The sequence below is a fragment of the Lipophrys pholis genome (genome assembly GCF_963383615.2).
Source record: "Lipophrys pholis genome assembly, chromosome: 7".
NCBI lineage: Eukaryota > Metazoa > Chordata > Actinopteri > Blenniiformes > Blenniidae > Lipophrys > Lipophrys pholis.
The window spans coordinates 25,497,522-25,510,314 of NC_137638.1; the positions used below are offsets into that span (position 1 = coordinate 25,497,522).

The window sequence follows — 12,793 nt, forward strand, 5'->3', positions numbered from 1 at the left end:
CACACATGTCTGAATAGTGAGATTTTCACTGTAGTATATTCAACAATGAGGACTACTGATGGGCTTCCCTTTGTGGGGTCTGTTTATGCAAGTCTGTCTGATTAAGAAATGAGTCTGCACGAGTTTCTCGAAAATATGCGAAGCGACACTTTAGACTACTAGACACAAAGGCAGAGTCTCCACTTGGAGTGAGACTTCCAGCAATGTTTTCCCATCTAGTGGCCTCCCTGAGCCCATGTTTACAGAGCTCCTCTGTTTCTTACGCCCAGTGCCATGTTCAGCCTTTCGTAATGGAGCCCTTTGCGTAACTAAAATCAAGTGACACTTTGTGTTTGTGACAGTTGAGCAGGAAGGAAGGGTAGATCCTACCACTCTTTGTCAGGCACACAATAAGTCAAAACCAGAGTCTCACAAAGGGGCTGCATCCTGGTACTTAACCACATCTACCACCATCTCGGCTTCCCTCTGGTGTTACTCTGGTTCATAGTGCTGTAAAATGTTTACACGCCGTTGCACATATTGTTACGCAACTTGTCCTGGTTTGATTTCTTTGTTATTGGCTGCAGTTCTTCGTAGTGAATCGTTCAGAGGTAACTGACCTGGTATTACTGCTGGTGACCTAATATCACCGTTTAACAACAAAACTGGTTTGAATTCATAGAAAACGTTCTGAACAATTTGAATTTTTTTGTGTTAATCACTGAACTTATTGTGTTACGTCCTATGGATGCTTCTAGCTGTGCATTTGTGAAGAGCAAGTAGCACCGAAGAAAGAAAATTTAAACTGCTCTATCCATTTCAAATTAGTTTGATTTAAGTCACTTATTGCTGCCCACTCCAAATGTTAAAGCCTCATAAGAACATAGACTTAGACGGTGCCAAAAAGTACTTGAAGTGTTACTGTAGTTATGCTTGACATAAGTTCAAAGAAAACCCATCATAACTAATGCTAAACAAGCAGCTATTAGATTTGTGTATCAGCAGGCAAACTGATTAAATAGTATGCTATTCATTAGCTTTTTTAGTTTAATGGACAAAGCCAAGATCAGGAACATCAAGCAATTTCCTGAATTCAATCATGCAATCTGATTGAAGAAGGAAAAAAAAAAGCTTTCGATTGCAAAATGTAATATTTGATTGTTGCCGCACAGACCTGGACTGCTGCGCTGAGCACAGTGGATGATGGATAGGAGCCGTACGTCACTTTCATTGATTGCAAAATGAAATTTGGGTCAAGCTGAAACAAAGTGAATGAGTCAACAAAAGCAATATGGTAGAAATGAGTTCAATTGCAACTTGACCACAGAGAGTTATCTATCATTAATTTGATTTTAAAAATACCTACGTGAGGAGACAGTCAGTAGACTGCAAAAAGACTTCAGGATTAATGCGCAACACAGAAAAATATCAAACCTTAAAGTTACAGTTGGTATATTATTCCTATACTCACAGTATGGAAACACATCTTGAAACATGAAAACAAATAACGGAATAAGAGATGATGTTCTGTTTAGAAGTTGTATTTATGGCGAACTTGACAGTCCTCAATAAATCCTACAATAAGAAAACAACTGTGAGCCAACTACTTATTTACTTCTGCTCTATTTTACTTTCTCCTGCCATGAACATCTTTGAACACTCGTCTGGTAAGGAAGGACATTTATTCAACTTTAGGTAAACAAAAAATTTCTTTGGAGTCATATCGTTGAAAGTCTGTTGAAACACCCATCCATAATCTACACATACAGACCAGTATTGACACAAAAGGAGTCTTTATTTATCCAATTCTGCTAAACAATACAGTTTAGTAGAATTGGATAGAATTAATTTAGTGCAATTGCTACAAGTATAAGTGTCGTAGTTGTTGGGGGAAGCAAAAATAGATTAAATCCTAGCACAGTTAGGGTCAAGTATTAGGGTTTCCCTCTGGTTGCTTATTGGTTTATGATGTTTTCAGATTACTGGATCTCTTTTAGTCATTTTTTTTGTTTTGTGAATGGAAACCTAAAAACATACCATACTTTGCTAAAAGTGTTCAGGTGCAGTCATCTCAATCAAGGTCTTATCATCATTCAGTTCAAGGGTTTGAAGGATTTTTATTTTTTTGCCCTGTCTAGGGCATACCCTGCCTTCACCCATATTCAGCGGGGATCGACTCCACCTGACCTTTAATTAGATGAAATGTTATAAAAGATGGATGCTTGTCAGATTGATGGATAGTATTTCATGTGTCAGGGTTCATTTAATATGTTTTAGGAGTAACCTCCATAGTGAACCCCTCTGGAGTGGTGGTGAGCCTCTTATTCAGTAAATAGAGTAGTAGTGCACTCAGAGCACTTAGCGGCCTCGTCAAGATTTCGATCAGTACCATGTTGAGAGCCCATATTTCTGCCTCCGTGCCTCTCGTGTGCCTCATACAGCACTGAAACATGAGTCATAAGAGAGAGGCGTCATTAGGCAGCGGCCCATTGAAGTGGCAGGAGTCCTCATTTCTTCTTTGGCAAGAGTCACAGGGACACATGTCATGAGTACTAGTCCACCTACTACTACTACTACTACTACTACTACTATCAAGGGCTTGTAAGCAGGACTGAATGCTCAGTCACAACCTGGGTAGAGCTCAGTAGTGTCAAAATGGATTGATTTCACAGTGCTGTCTATCCTAATGAGGGGAGAAATATCACATGGAATATTTCTCCAGATAACATAGTTTACTGTGACTTCATGACCACACTCCTTGAAAGTGAGGCCACTCCAGTTTGCATAACGTCAGCTGTAATTGAAGGCCAATGTCTGACTTTAGAGACCTACATCGCCTTGTGGCAATAAGTTATTTATGTTGCATCCGAAGTCCCTTTAAACTCTGAGTATTTTTACCAACTCGCTGCTTGACTTGGCTGGCCCCTCTTTGAGTTTTCAGTGCGAGGACAGTGGGCCATTCAGTAGGCGGCCAAGGAGGGGCTGACTCTAGCAGGTGCAGGGTCTCGCACTCCTTTACAAGGAGCAGAAGAGTGGGGGGAGCAGCTGTGGTAGGGAGGTGATGACATTCTGATATCCGGAGGAGATGGAGACACACACTTTGATCTCTCGCCGCTCTGGAGGTGCGAGCCAGAAAGCATTAAACCGTTTCTCGGCGACAGTTGTGTACTGCAACTAGTGATGTATTGACTCGAATATTTCACTTGACTGAGACCGGAATTATTTACAGTATTATAGAAACATGCTGTAAATCTTAGGCTTGATGTCTGTATTATTCGAGTTGTTTAAATATACTATTATTAACAATATTTAGGTTAAAAAAAAAAAGCATACTTTGGCACATCCAAATATCCTCACTTTGTTGCTCAGGTTCAAAGTGTATCATCATTGATGATATCTAAAGCGTTTAAGATGCAGCATTTATAATTCTTTGAACGGCTTCTAAACAACAACAATGTACAGCACCTGTAGCTGGCTTGTCATCCCCCCAGTTTGATCAAGTCACTTGACTGGCACATTTGGATGCTTGCACAATCCTATCCAATGCCTGCATACATAATTCTACATAACCAACTTCCCAAAGTGTCCAACTTCCTAAATGCATTTTTTTCTTTATGAACATAAAGGAAATCCGGCGTGGTTCAGAAATGACTCATGATTTTTGTTGTGTTTCTTTCAGGTTGCAGGCTCAATGAACCAGCCGATGATGCGCGGCGTCTGTTCCACAGCCACACTCACTTCCGGCTTGTAGAGGAAGCGGCTGTGCCAGCATGTCCTCCCATCCCCAGTCCGTGCCGCCGAGCCGGAGGACTGTGGACACTCGGCACCTACCAAACCCCGCCAGCCTACCACTGCAGCTGCAACGGGCGCACACGGTAAGGGGTCTGACCGACGGTGCGAGTGGTTTCAAAACCTGTTTGAGAGATTGTAGCCGAAGCTGCCTACTTGCTCAATATTTACTAAACAGGGTGTTACTCAGAACCACTGGAGGGTTCCTCACCCAAGAGCCCCCCCCCTCCCCCCTGCTGTTTTTCCGACAGGGACATTCCTGGTCTCATTGTTGTGCACTCATAACGGTTCCCTCATTAGACGTGTGAGTTGAAAGTTCATGTTGTCATTGGAGAGTCATATTAAGGCCTTCCTCATTATTTCTCCCCACATCTCCTAATTATCAAGATTATGTTCTTTTGCGTGCCAGGAACAAAGCCGTCTGTACTTCAAAGAAAGAGGCCCCTAGCTGATGTAAAAGTTCATTCAGTCACCTCCACTGTTTGCAAGGCTTATTTTGTTATTGAATGGCGGGAGAATCCAAGGCTTATGGCCCCCTGAAAGATGTCCACAGCTGCACTTATAGTTAATCCGACCACTCGGGCTTGTCATCACACTGAGGAGAAGATGAGAGTTGATGGGCTGTGTCCTGCAATCCCTGATTGGCAGAGAGACAGGTTTTACAGTAGTCACATGTGTTACCCCATTTGTCTTGGAAACGAATGGAAACGCAGGGAGAGATGAGCGCTGGAATGAACACTGCTGCATGTTTGATCAGACCCAAGGCAGGAAATGGGGAGGGGGGAAATGTTCAAATGTTTTTTAAATGTTTGAGTCTCTGTGCCATTCTCACGGAGGAGGATTCAATGAAACATTTCTGGTCCAGGTATTCTGACGACCTGTCGTTTGTTTTTCAGGAGGTGGGATTGGTCGACTACCACTCTCACCATGCCAGAGACTACAGCTCCCACCTGGCTCAGCCCCATCGCCGCCGGCCTTCTCTGCTTTCAGAGTTCCAGCCTGGGAATGAAAGGTAAGCGCCCAGATTACTCATAATTTCTATTCCCTGATGAGCAACAGATTTCTATTGTTTTCAACTCCACTGCCTTAAACGCCGTCTGCTATTTATTATATTGTAAATTTAGTTTTTTTACACTATTGCTCTGTTTTTTGCTGTTGAATACACATGGATTTTCCCAGGATATGACATCAGTGTATTAAAGGGAAAAGGACTCTATTTCCATGAAAATAAATTGGGGTCAAGTCCCCATTGATGTAAATCCTTTGTTACATGGGTTGTACATTAAATATTAGTTGCAATACTCGCATGCCCCCAGATTTTTGTGGAGTGATGTCAACCGTAGCGAGTCGAGTCCAAATGCAGGCTGTAAGGTTGCGTGCCATGGTAGCAGTGCCACATTAATGTATTTGTCCATGTTGAGTTTGGACAGAGCGTGCCCAAACAAAGCCTCACGCAGACTTCATTTCCAGGCAGTATTATTTTACTACGGGCTCTGCCTGTTAACCCTCCACTAGTGTAATCCTTATGTAATTGGCATTCTCAAGCTGTTCATCTGTAGTGTTAAACGGTTCTGCAGGGCAACAAAGTCTGCATAGTTTTTCCACCTTCAGGAGACTAATCGTAAGTTAAGCAAAGCGTTGAATGGATAGCGCTTTGTCCCTAGAGATCAAGGTCTTGCTCCTACCTGTGTTTGTTATTGTTCATATAAGCACGCTTTTTTTTTTTTTTTTTTTGAGGATGAGACTTGATGAGTACTTGTAAAATAATAATGTATATATTATGTATTTTGCATGATGCACAGAGTCACAAGAATATAATTTTTTTTTTGTCCCCAGTTGATTTTCTTGTCATATTTTCTGACATGTAAAACTAAAGGAACTAAAATGTCCATGCATATTTCTTTCAAAACGTCGCACAGCAGAAATGTGATAAATGCGTGGAATTTGTGGTGGAGTCACCGGGCTGCAGTTCAAGATGTAAAATATCCTGCATCTAGAATGCAGTGGCGTTACAACAGCAGACAGCAGATGGTAAAACTGTAGCTGTGTGGGACTGTTGCGTGCTGCGTCGGCGTCTTTAGGTATCAATCAGATGGGATTATGCTCTTCGTTGTAAGGCACAGAGCAGTGTGTTGGCCCCGTTTAACAGTCATTAGCCCAGCCCGCAGTATGGGAACACCGGGTCATGGGTTGGTGCAGAAATAAACGCCACACGGATCTACTGCTACCCACCAGCTCCTGATTTACCGACACACTCCATTCAATCCGTGATGCTTTGGCTGCCTGTCTGAGTTGACTCACTCTGTGGATTGTGCTCGACACTGGAGCACTGAATTTGTTTGTTTTTCAGTGGATTAAAAAAATAACCGTATCAGAAAGGGCTAAAACCCACAGTTAGCCCACGTTTCTCTGGAGATAAACTGGCCTTGCTGGCAGGCGTCTTCAGCTTTCACATTAGAGGGCTTTGAGTCTAGTTTTAAGTCTTTATTCTCCACTATCATTCAGAGCATGAATAGTGTAATTCTGGCCTTGGCAATCCTTCATTGTATTAGGTCTGTTTTTACGTGTGCTCATCTTTTCATTAGTCTGAATGATTCTGTATATACGTCTCCATTTGTAGCATGCCCGGGTTTGTTCATATTCTACCAGAGAATGTGCACTAATGTGACCTTAAACCCCCCCCCCCCCATTAATGGCCAGCACGATGCATTTTATAACATAGTCTTCATCCACGCTTTGATTGTCTGCATTGAAAGCAAGTTGAAAATGTGCCGTTTCGCTAATGCTCCAAATTTACTCTAATTACAGTTCAAGGAACCATAACAGTATATAATCATTGATGAACCACCGCACTGTTTTCGATATCCTCCTCTTTACTCCAGGCAATATCTCAGTCACTCCGCCTCTTCCCATCTGTCTGAGATCATCCAAGCTCCCTGAGAAATGGAGAGAATACATTTTCTAACCAGCACAACAAGACTTAAAAAACACTTAACAGGCTTTCAAGTGTGGTGCATCAATAGAAAATAACTTGAAATATTTGTGTTGTCATAAATTTGATTAACAACAATGTGAGCTATGTTATAGATATGCATAGTTTCTCCTTTGATTTTTTTTTTTAAGAGAAGCAATCCTTCAATATTATGCTTTCATTTGCTGACCTATTATGATTTTACTGTGGATTTTATGATAAAATCTTTATCTGTTATTACAATGTAACCTTTACGTAGTTTGATGTGCTGAATTCCTGAAAAGCAAATTACAGCACACGCAAACACTGCATTGGCTGTTTCCACCTCTGCACATAAACTACTCTACATGATACAGATTGATTTGTAGAACGCAGATGTAACTTATGTAAACATCTAATGTCGATGTAGAATTACCGTATTTTCACGACCAAAAGGCGCACCGTACTAAAAGGCGCAGTCTCAGTTATGTGTGCCATTACTGCATTTAACACACACATAAGGCGCACCTGCTCATAGGGCGCGGGTTCCATGCCCACACTTCCCCCTTTAACGTTCTCATGGTGTCCGCATTACAACAACACACGCACACAAGCATACAAGTGTGCGTATTTAAAAATAGAGCGGGAGCAAAACTGAGTTTGGTTGTGCTTTATTTAAGTATTGATTACAAAGTACTAACATTTTTTTTTACCTGTAATCGTCATCAATCAAACCCATCGAACTCCTCATCCTCTGTTTCTGAATTGAACAGCTGCGCTAAATCTCCATCAAACATACCAGGTTCATTTTCTTCACTGTCAGAGTCACTTTCCGTGCCGTGCGGCTCCTTGGAAATGATGCCGGCTTTTGCGAAAGCTCGAACAACAGTGCCAGCAGACACGCTAGCCCAAGCATCTACAATCCATTTGCAAATTGTGGCGTAACTCGCCCGGCGCTGCCTTCCACTCTTAGTGAAACTGTGTCTCCGTCGGTCATCCATCGCTCCCACGCCGCTCGCAGCCTTACTTTGAACGGCCGGTTCACACCGATGTCCAGCGGAAATGTTCAATTTTCATTTCTTCTGCTAGCGTTACTGCTTTTAGTCGAATGGTGACCGTCGAAACGCTTCTCCCACTCGTTCTTTGTGCGATGATCCACTGCTCGAGTCTTTCCTCCAACTCGGGCCACCTCGCCTTATGTCCGCGGAAACTCAGCTGCGTCTTCTTCACCTGTCGGAGCTCGTTTTCCAGCTTCCTCCACTTGCGAACCATCGATTCATTAATCTTAAATTCTCTCGCGGCTGCTCGATTTCCATGTTCCTCCGCGTAGCTGATGGCCTTCAGTTTAAACTGTGCTTCATAAGCGTGTCTCTTCGCCATTTTCAGGGTTGTCAAAACAACAATGTTCTGCATAACGCACATACCCGTTCATTTATATACAATCCACGCCCACACTTCCCCCTTTAACGTTCTCATGGTGTTCACTACTACGTCCGCTTTACAACAACAACACACACATAGGGCGCACTGCACCATAGGGCGCGCCGCACATTTTGAAGAAAATCTAAGACTTTTATGTGCGCCTTATAGTCGTGAAAATACGGTACGTTCGATAAATATAGTTTATTTAGCCAGTGGGTAATGTGGTTCAAACTGAACTGAAAAGTGGCGTGTTTAAATATTTTGCAGTAAGATTTCAGTCTCCACCTCCTCCCCAGTCTCTTCTTTGCACTTTCTCAGTTTCATTCATCCCAGCTGTGGTGCACTTAGCCAGGCGTCTCCCTTTCCGTTTACCCTGCACAGCTGCGTAGCTGCCCCTCTGGGGAGCGTCGGGAAGATTGGCAGCCACACAAACACCGTATGCTTTCACAATAACGGGCCTGCCTTCAGCACACATGATCCTTGTTCTTGTCATAATGGGGCCCGAGCCAGTAAGCAACTAATGGAGCTGTTGTGGGGTGTTGTGTTTGTTGCCCCCTCCCCTTCCCTTCCTCCTGCAAGCACCACCCCCTTTCTGCACCCCCCCGCCCCCCTCCCAACTCCCACACATCTATTTCTCTCATCCTCCAGACAAATCCTCCCCAGGGATCAGATTATTCTGCACGCTCACAAGAGGGAGAGGGGGGAAAGAAGGGTGGGGGGTGGGGGTGGGGGGGCTCGAGCTTGATGATGTGATTACGTAAGTGCCAACCCTCTATGGAAATGGGGAAGTATTTGACTGAATGAGCAAGGAAATTGTGTTTGGGGGAGTAGTCGCACACCATCTGGGTGATAATTTGACCCACTGTATTGTGAGGTACTACGTCGACAGTAACACAGATAAACAATCACAATCCACTTCTTTGCTCGGCACCCCGTGTCATCTTTTTATTCGATTTATGACTTAGGTGACACATACCAATCTCTGGTCCAGTCAGTGGATGGTCTCAATTGTTCCACCACCCCTCCAGCCACCTTACCAGCCAGAGATGGGCTCCATGCCCTCTGGCACATAGGGAAACCACACACTAGGCCATTGTGGGTCTGAACCAGCAATTATGGTTGTGTTTTCCCTCGTCTCCTCAGAAGCCACTTCCATTTTGACACTAGCAGCAAAGTCACCGACATTCTGGCATCTGCCTTCAGGGCAGACTTGAGAAAACAGAGGGAACAGAAAGCCATTTTCATGTGGCCTAATAAAAAAAAACCAGATCTAAGAAGCGAGTGCAGTTAACATTTCGAAGCTGTCATTTGACTGCACACCAGGAGCCCCCCCCCCCCTTTTTTTTACTGCCTTCTCAAGCTTATTTTCCACTTGTTTATTTAAGAAATGTGATGATTGTGATTTATAGTAGTACCGCACATACTGCACACCCTGACCAGATCACATTACATTATGTTTCCCCTCCTCCCCCTCCCATGGCTGTTGGTGTAATCATTGACAGGGACGTCCATCCAGATAATAGTTTGGGATACACAACAAAAAGTGTCAGATTTCCTGCTGCAACTGTAAGCAAGTCCCTTTATAGTTTTGTGTTTGTGACCATTCACTACCTACTATTGTCAGCAAAACACCGCATGTGTGGCTCTATTTAAAACCATTAGACGATACCGTAACAGTGAGTCACTGTTTCCCAATTTCCTTGCTTTCTTTTCTTTCCACTTTCCAGTCCTTAAGGACCCATTACACGTTACATTCTACAGGAAAAAAGTTGTCAGTGATCACTTGATGGTAATTTTGTTTGAACCAAATCAAGCAGGCTGGCGTTAGTGTTTTTCTCAAGCAGCAATAGAGATGTAGGGCCACCTGAATTTCATTCTGCAACTGTGATCTTTTTTACATATAGTCTTTGTGTCTTTAATTCTTTATCAGGCAAAATACTGTTCTTGATAACGTTGGTCTATTGTTTAAAAATGAACAATAATTATGACTACCACAGTTTGCCATCTACTTTATTTTTCATTCTACAAGTCACACTTTTTAGTTGGTTTGCTAGAACCTTATCCTTTATCATACTGATATCCTGTACCAGTATGTACATATGGCACTGTGCAGATATAAATGTTTCGCACATCAATGCGACTTCTAGATTGTTTCCTCTATACTAATATGGCGATATATATATATATATATATATATATATATATATATACTGTATATATACTGTATATATACTGTATATCTAAAGAAAAGATTCTGTTGTAAATGCTGAAGTCTGAGTAATGTTAGTCAGTTTGACATCTTAACAGATTTTTTTCTATATACTGACCTAAAAAAGTAAAAAGAAAAGCGATACAGGCCAGGAAGATACTCTGTATCTATGGGGATTGAAAATGGTAACAGCTCATAGATAAACCTCTGCAGAATCAAGTTTGTTGTTGAATGGTTTCATATCATTTCAGTGTTTGCTGTGTTATCTGTATGACACAATAGATTTGATTCATTAATTTTGTTCTATTTGTCATTATTTGGCCTTCAGTTTAAGCTTTGATTAATCTTACTTTGCGCTCGTTGAGCTATGCTGTGAGGATGCCAGCGTTACACTTACTTTATAAAAGGCTGTTTATAGATCATCAACAGCAACCACTATGGCGACACAGAGTTAGCTGCTGGACCTCCTAAGGTACTGTCTGATACCAGGATGGGATCAGCTCTCTTACCTTCTGTCAGTTGGAGCCACCAAGCACCATATGCGACCTAGAGCGTTTACCTGTTGGTTTGTGGTTTGATTGTTTGATAGTGCCTAATGGATCTATAAACCTTTAGAAATGCAAATATATCAAGTTCCTCCTCTTTTACCAAACAGCTTTTAAAAAAAATAATAACCTTTTGCATTTGTTTTTGTTTTTTCCGCAGAGGGCAAGAGCAGCATATCCGCTATGAGCACATCTACCTGCCTGAGCCCTCCAGCCAATCAGAGGTGGACTATGCAGAAATGAAAAGGCCTCGTTTAGAGATGGGACCAGAGTCTCTGATGAGACCTTCTTCCCATCGACAGCAATTGCCTCTGGGAGGGGTTGAGGATATGACAAAGGTCAGTATTCACTATACACTGTGTCCAATAGACAGTGTTGAATATGTTACAGGAAAACAATGAACAAGCACATGGCAAAGGATCTGTGACTGTTCTGATAACAGTTAAAAAAACATAGAAACTGTGCCTATACCTGTGCTTATCATAGACAGTGGGTTTATCACATTGTGTCGGACTTATGGGTGTATGCAAAGTAATGATTCATAATGTGAGTGTTTTGAACGGTTTTATTTTTATTCTTTGAAAATATTTTCCTGTTGTCTGTAGTATTTTTGAATAATCCTGCCAGCCGCTTTCGTAACCCCAGAGGATGTTATTAGACACACCACAGTCGCACACATAGAAAGAGATTGTGCACTGTAGCTCTGCTAGATCTCTGTGAGCAGCAGTGGGAAGACTAAGGGAGTTGTGAAACAGCAATTAATAAATAATAAGAGCTGACCTAGATTTCAAAAGACTGAGGATGGAGCTGTGTGAACTGCAGATAAAAAACCGACTTGCTTGCAGTACAGCGCCTGCTGATGAGGAGGTGTTCCTGACATTGCGCAGAGTGCTTCAAACTGCGAGGGGAGGCAGACAGGCAAGGAACGGTAAATGGAGAAACCAATAACAGAGGGTACAGGGGGAAAAAAAACATCTAAAAAAATCATTGACTTTAAAGCTCAAAAGGAAATATTTAGGAATGGCAGTGATTCCCCGCGAGGGCTTTAAACCCATTATATAAGTAGTGCTACATGAAATCATCGCATGGAACAAGTGCACCAAATGATACCGGGATAAAACGCTCGATGCAAGTGGAAATGAAGCAAAGGGCAACTGTGGAGAGGCACAGAGAAGGGGGGAGGAAGGGTAAGAGACTTAAGATCAACAGGAATAGAGGGAGTAGTCCAGTAGTATCAGACAAAGCTGATGCTTGCAGCATGACTCACATGGACAGTGAATCAGAGGAGCACAAAAGCAGCTTTTTGTTACTGTACACCATCATGCAGTCAGGCATTGTGCAGTAAAATCAACTTTAAGAGCAAACCATAATGAGAAACTTGGAGTTTATGTCTTTTTTTGGGGGCGTTCTGAAAATTTCCATTCATCTGACTCCTGCCTTATATGGCGTAAACACTGAACTTTCGCTCAGTTGACTCGGCCCCACTAAAAAATGGAAAGTGTTCTAAACACACCAAAGTAGTGTCTTTGATGACTGATCTCAACTACATCAAGTATTTATTTTACACTTGACGCAACTGTTGATCGGAGAAATAAAGGAAGCCAGTTGTGTACATCCCTCCTCTGAAACATAGATTCTTAGAAGAAGATGTGACACCGAAAGAGGAAACTCTGTGAACAGCAAATATAAATCAGTTTATTGACAACCTGAGACCTGGACCCGGTGAGCTCGGCTTTTTGTGGTCTAAATATGTGTTGAGGCATTCCTCAGAGTTTGACACCATGAGTTGCATTTCCATGTCCCCACCATGTCCAGACTCTTGTAATGAGCATGTATATCTTAAAAAATGTAATGATTCAGATTTGTTGGTGGTATAAGACTGAGAGAATGCCTCCGCAC

At 42.4% G+C, this 12,793-nt stretch overlaps 1 protein-coding gene across 1 annotated transcript in view; it reads left to right on the forward strand.

Annotated features, from left to right (window-relative positions):
• ncor2 (nuclear receptor corepressor 2) overlaps nucleotides 1-12,793 on the forward strand; it is a 92,164-nt gene that overhangs the window by 18,011 nt on the left and 61,360 nt on the right. The window contains exons 2-4 of the mRNA XM_080466668.1: nucleotides 3,659-3,854; nucleotides 4,665-4,780; nucleotides 11,055-11,232. Of these exons, the coding sequence (XP_080322794.1) occupies nucleotides 3,750-3,854; nucleotides 4,665-4,780; nucleotides 11,055-11,232 (399 nt within the window). The 5' untranslated portion in view covers nucleotides 3,659-3,749. The remainder of the gene's footprint in view (nucleotides 1-3,658; nucleotides 3,855-4,664; nucleotides 4,781-11,054; nucleotides 11,233-12,793) is intronic.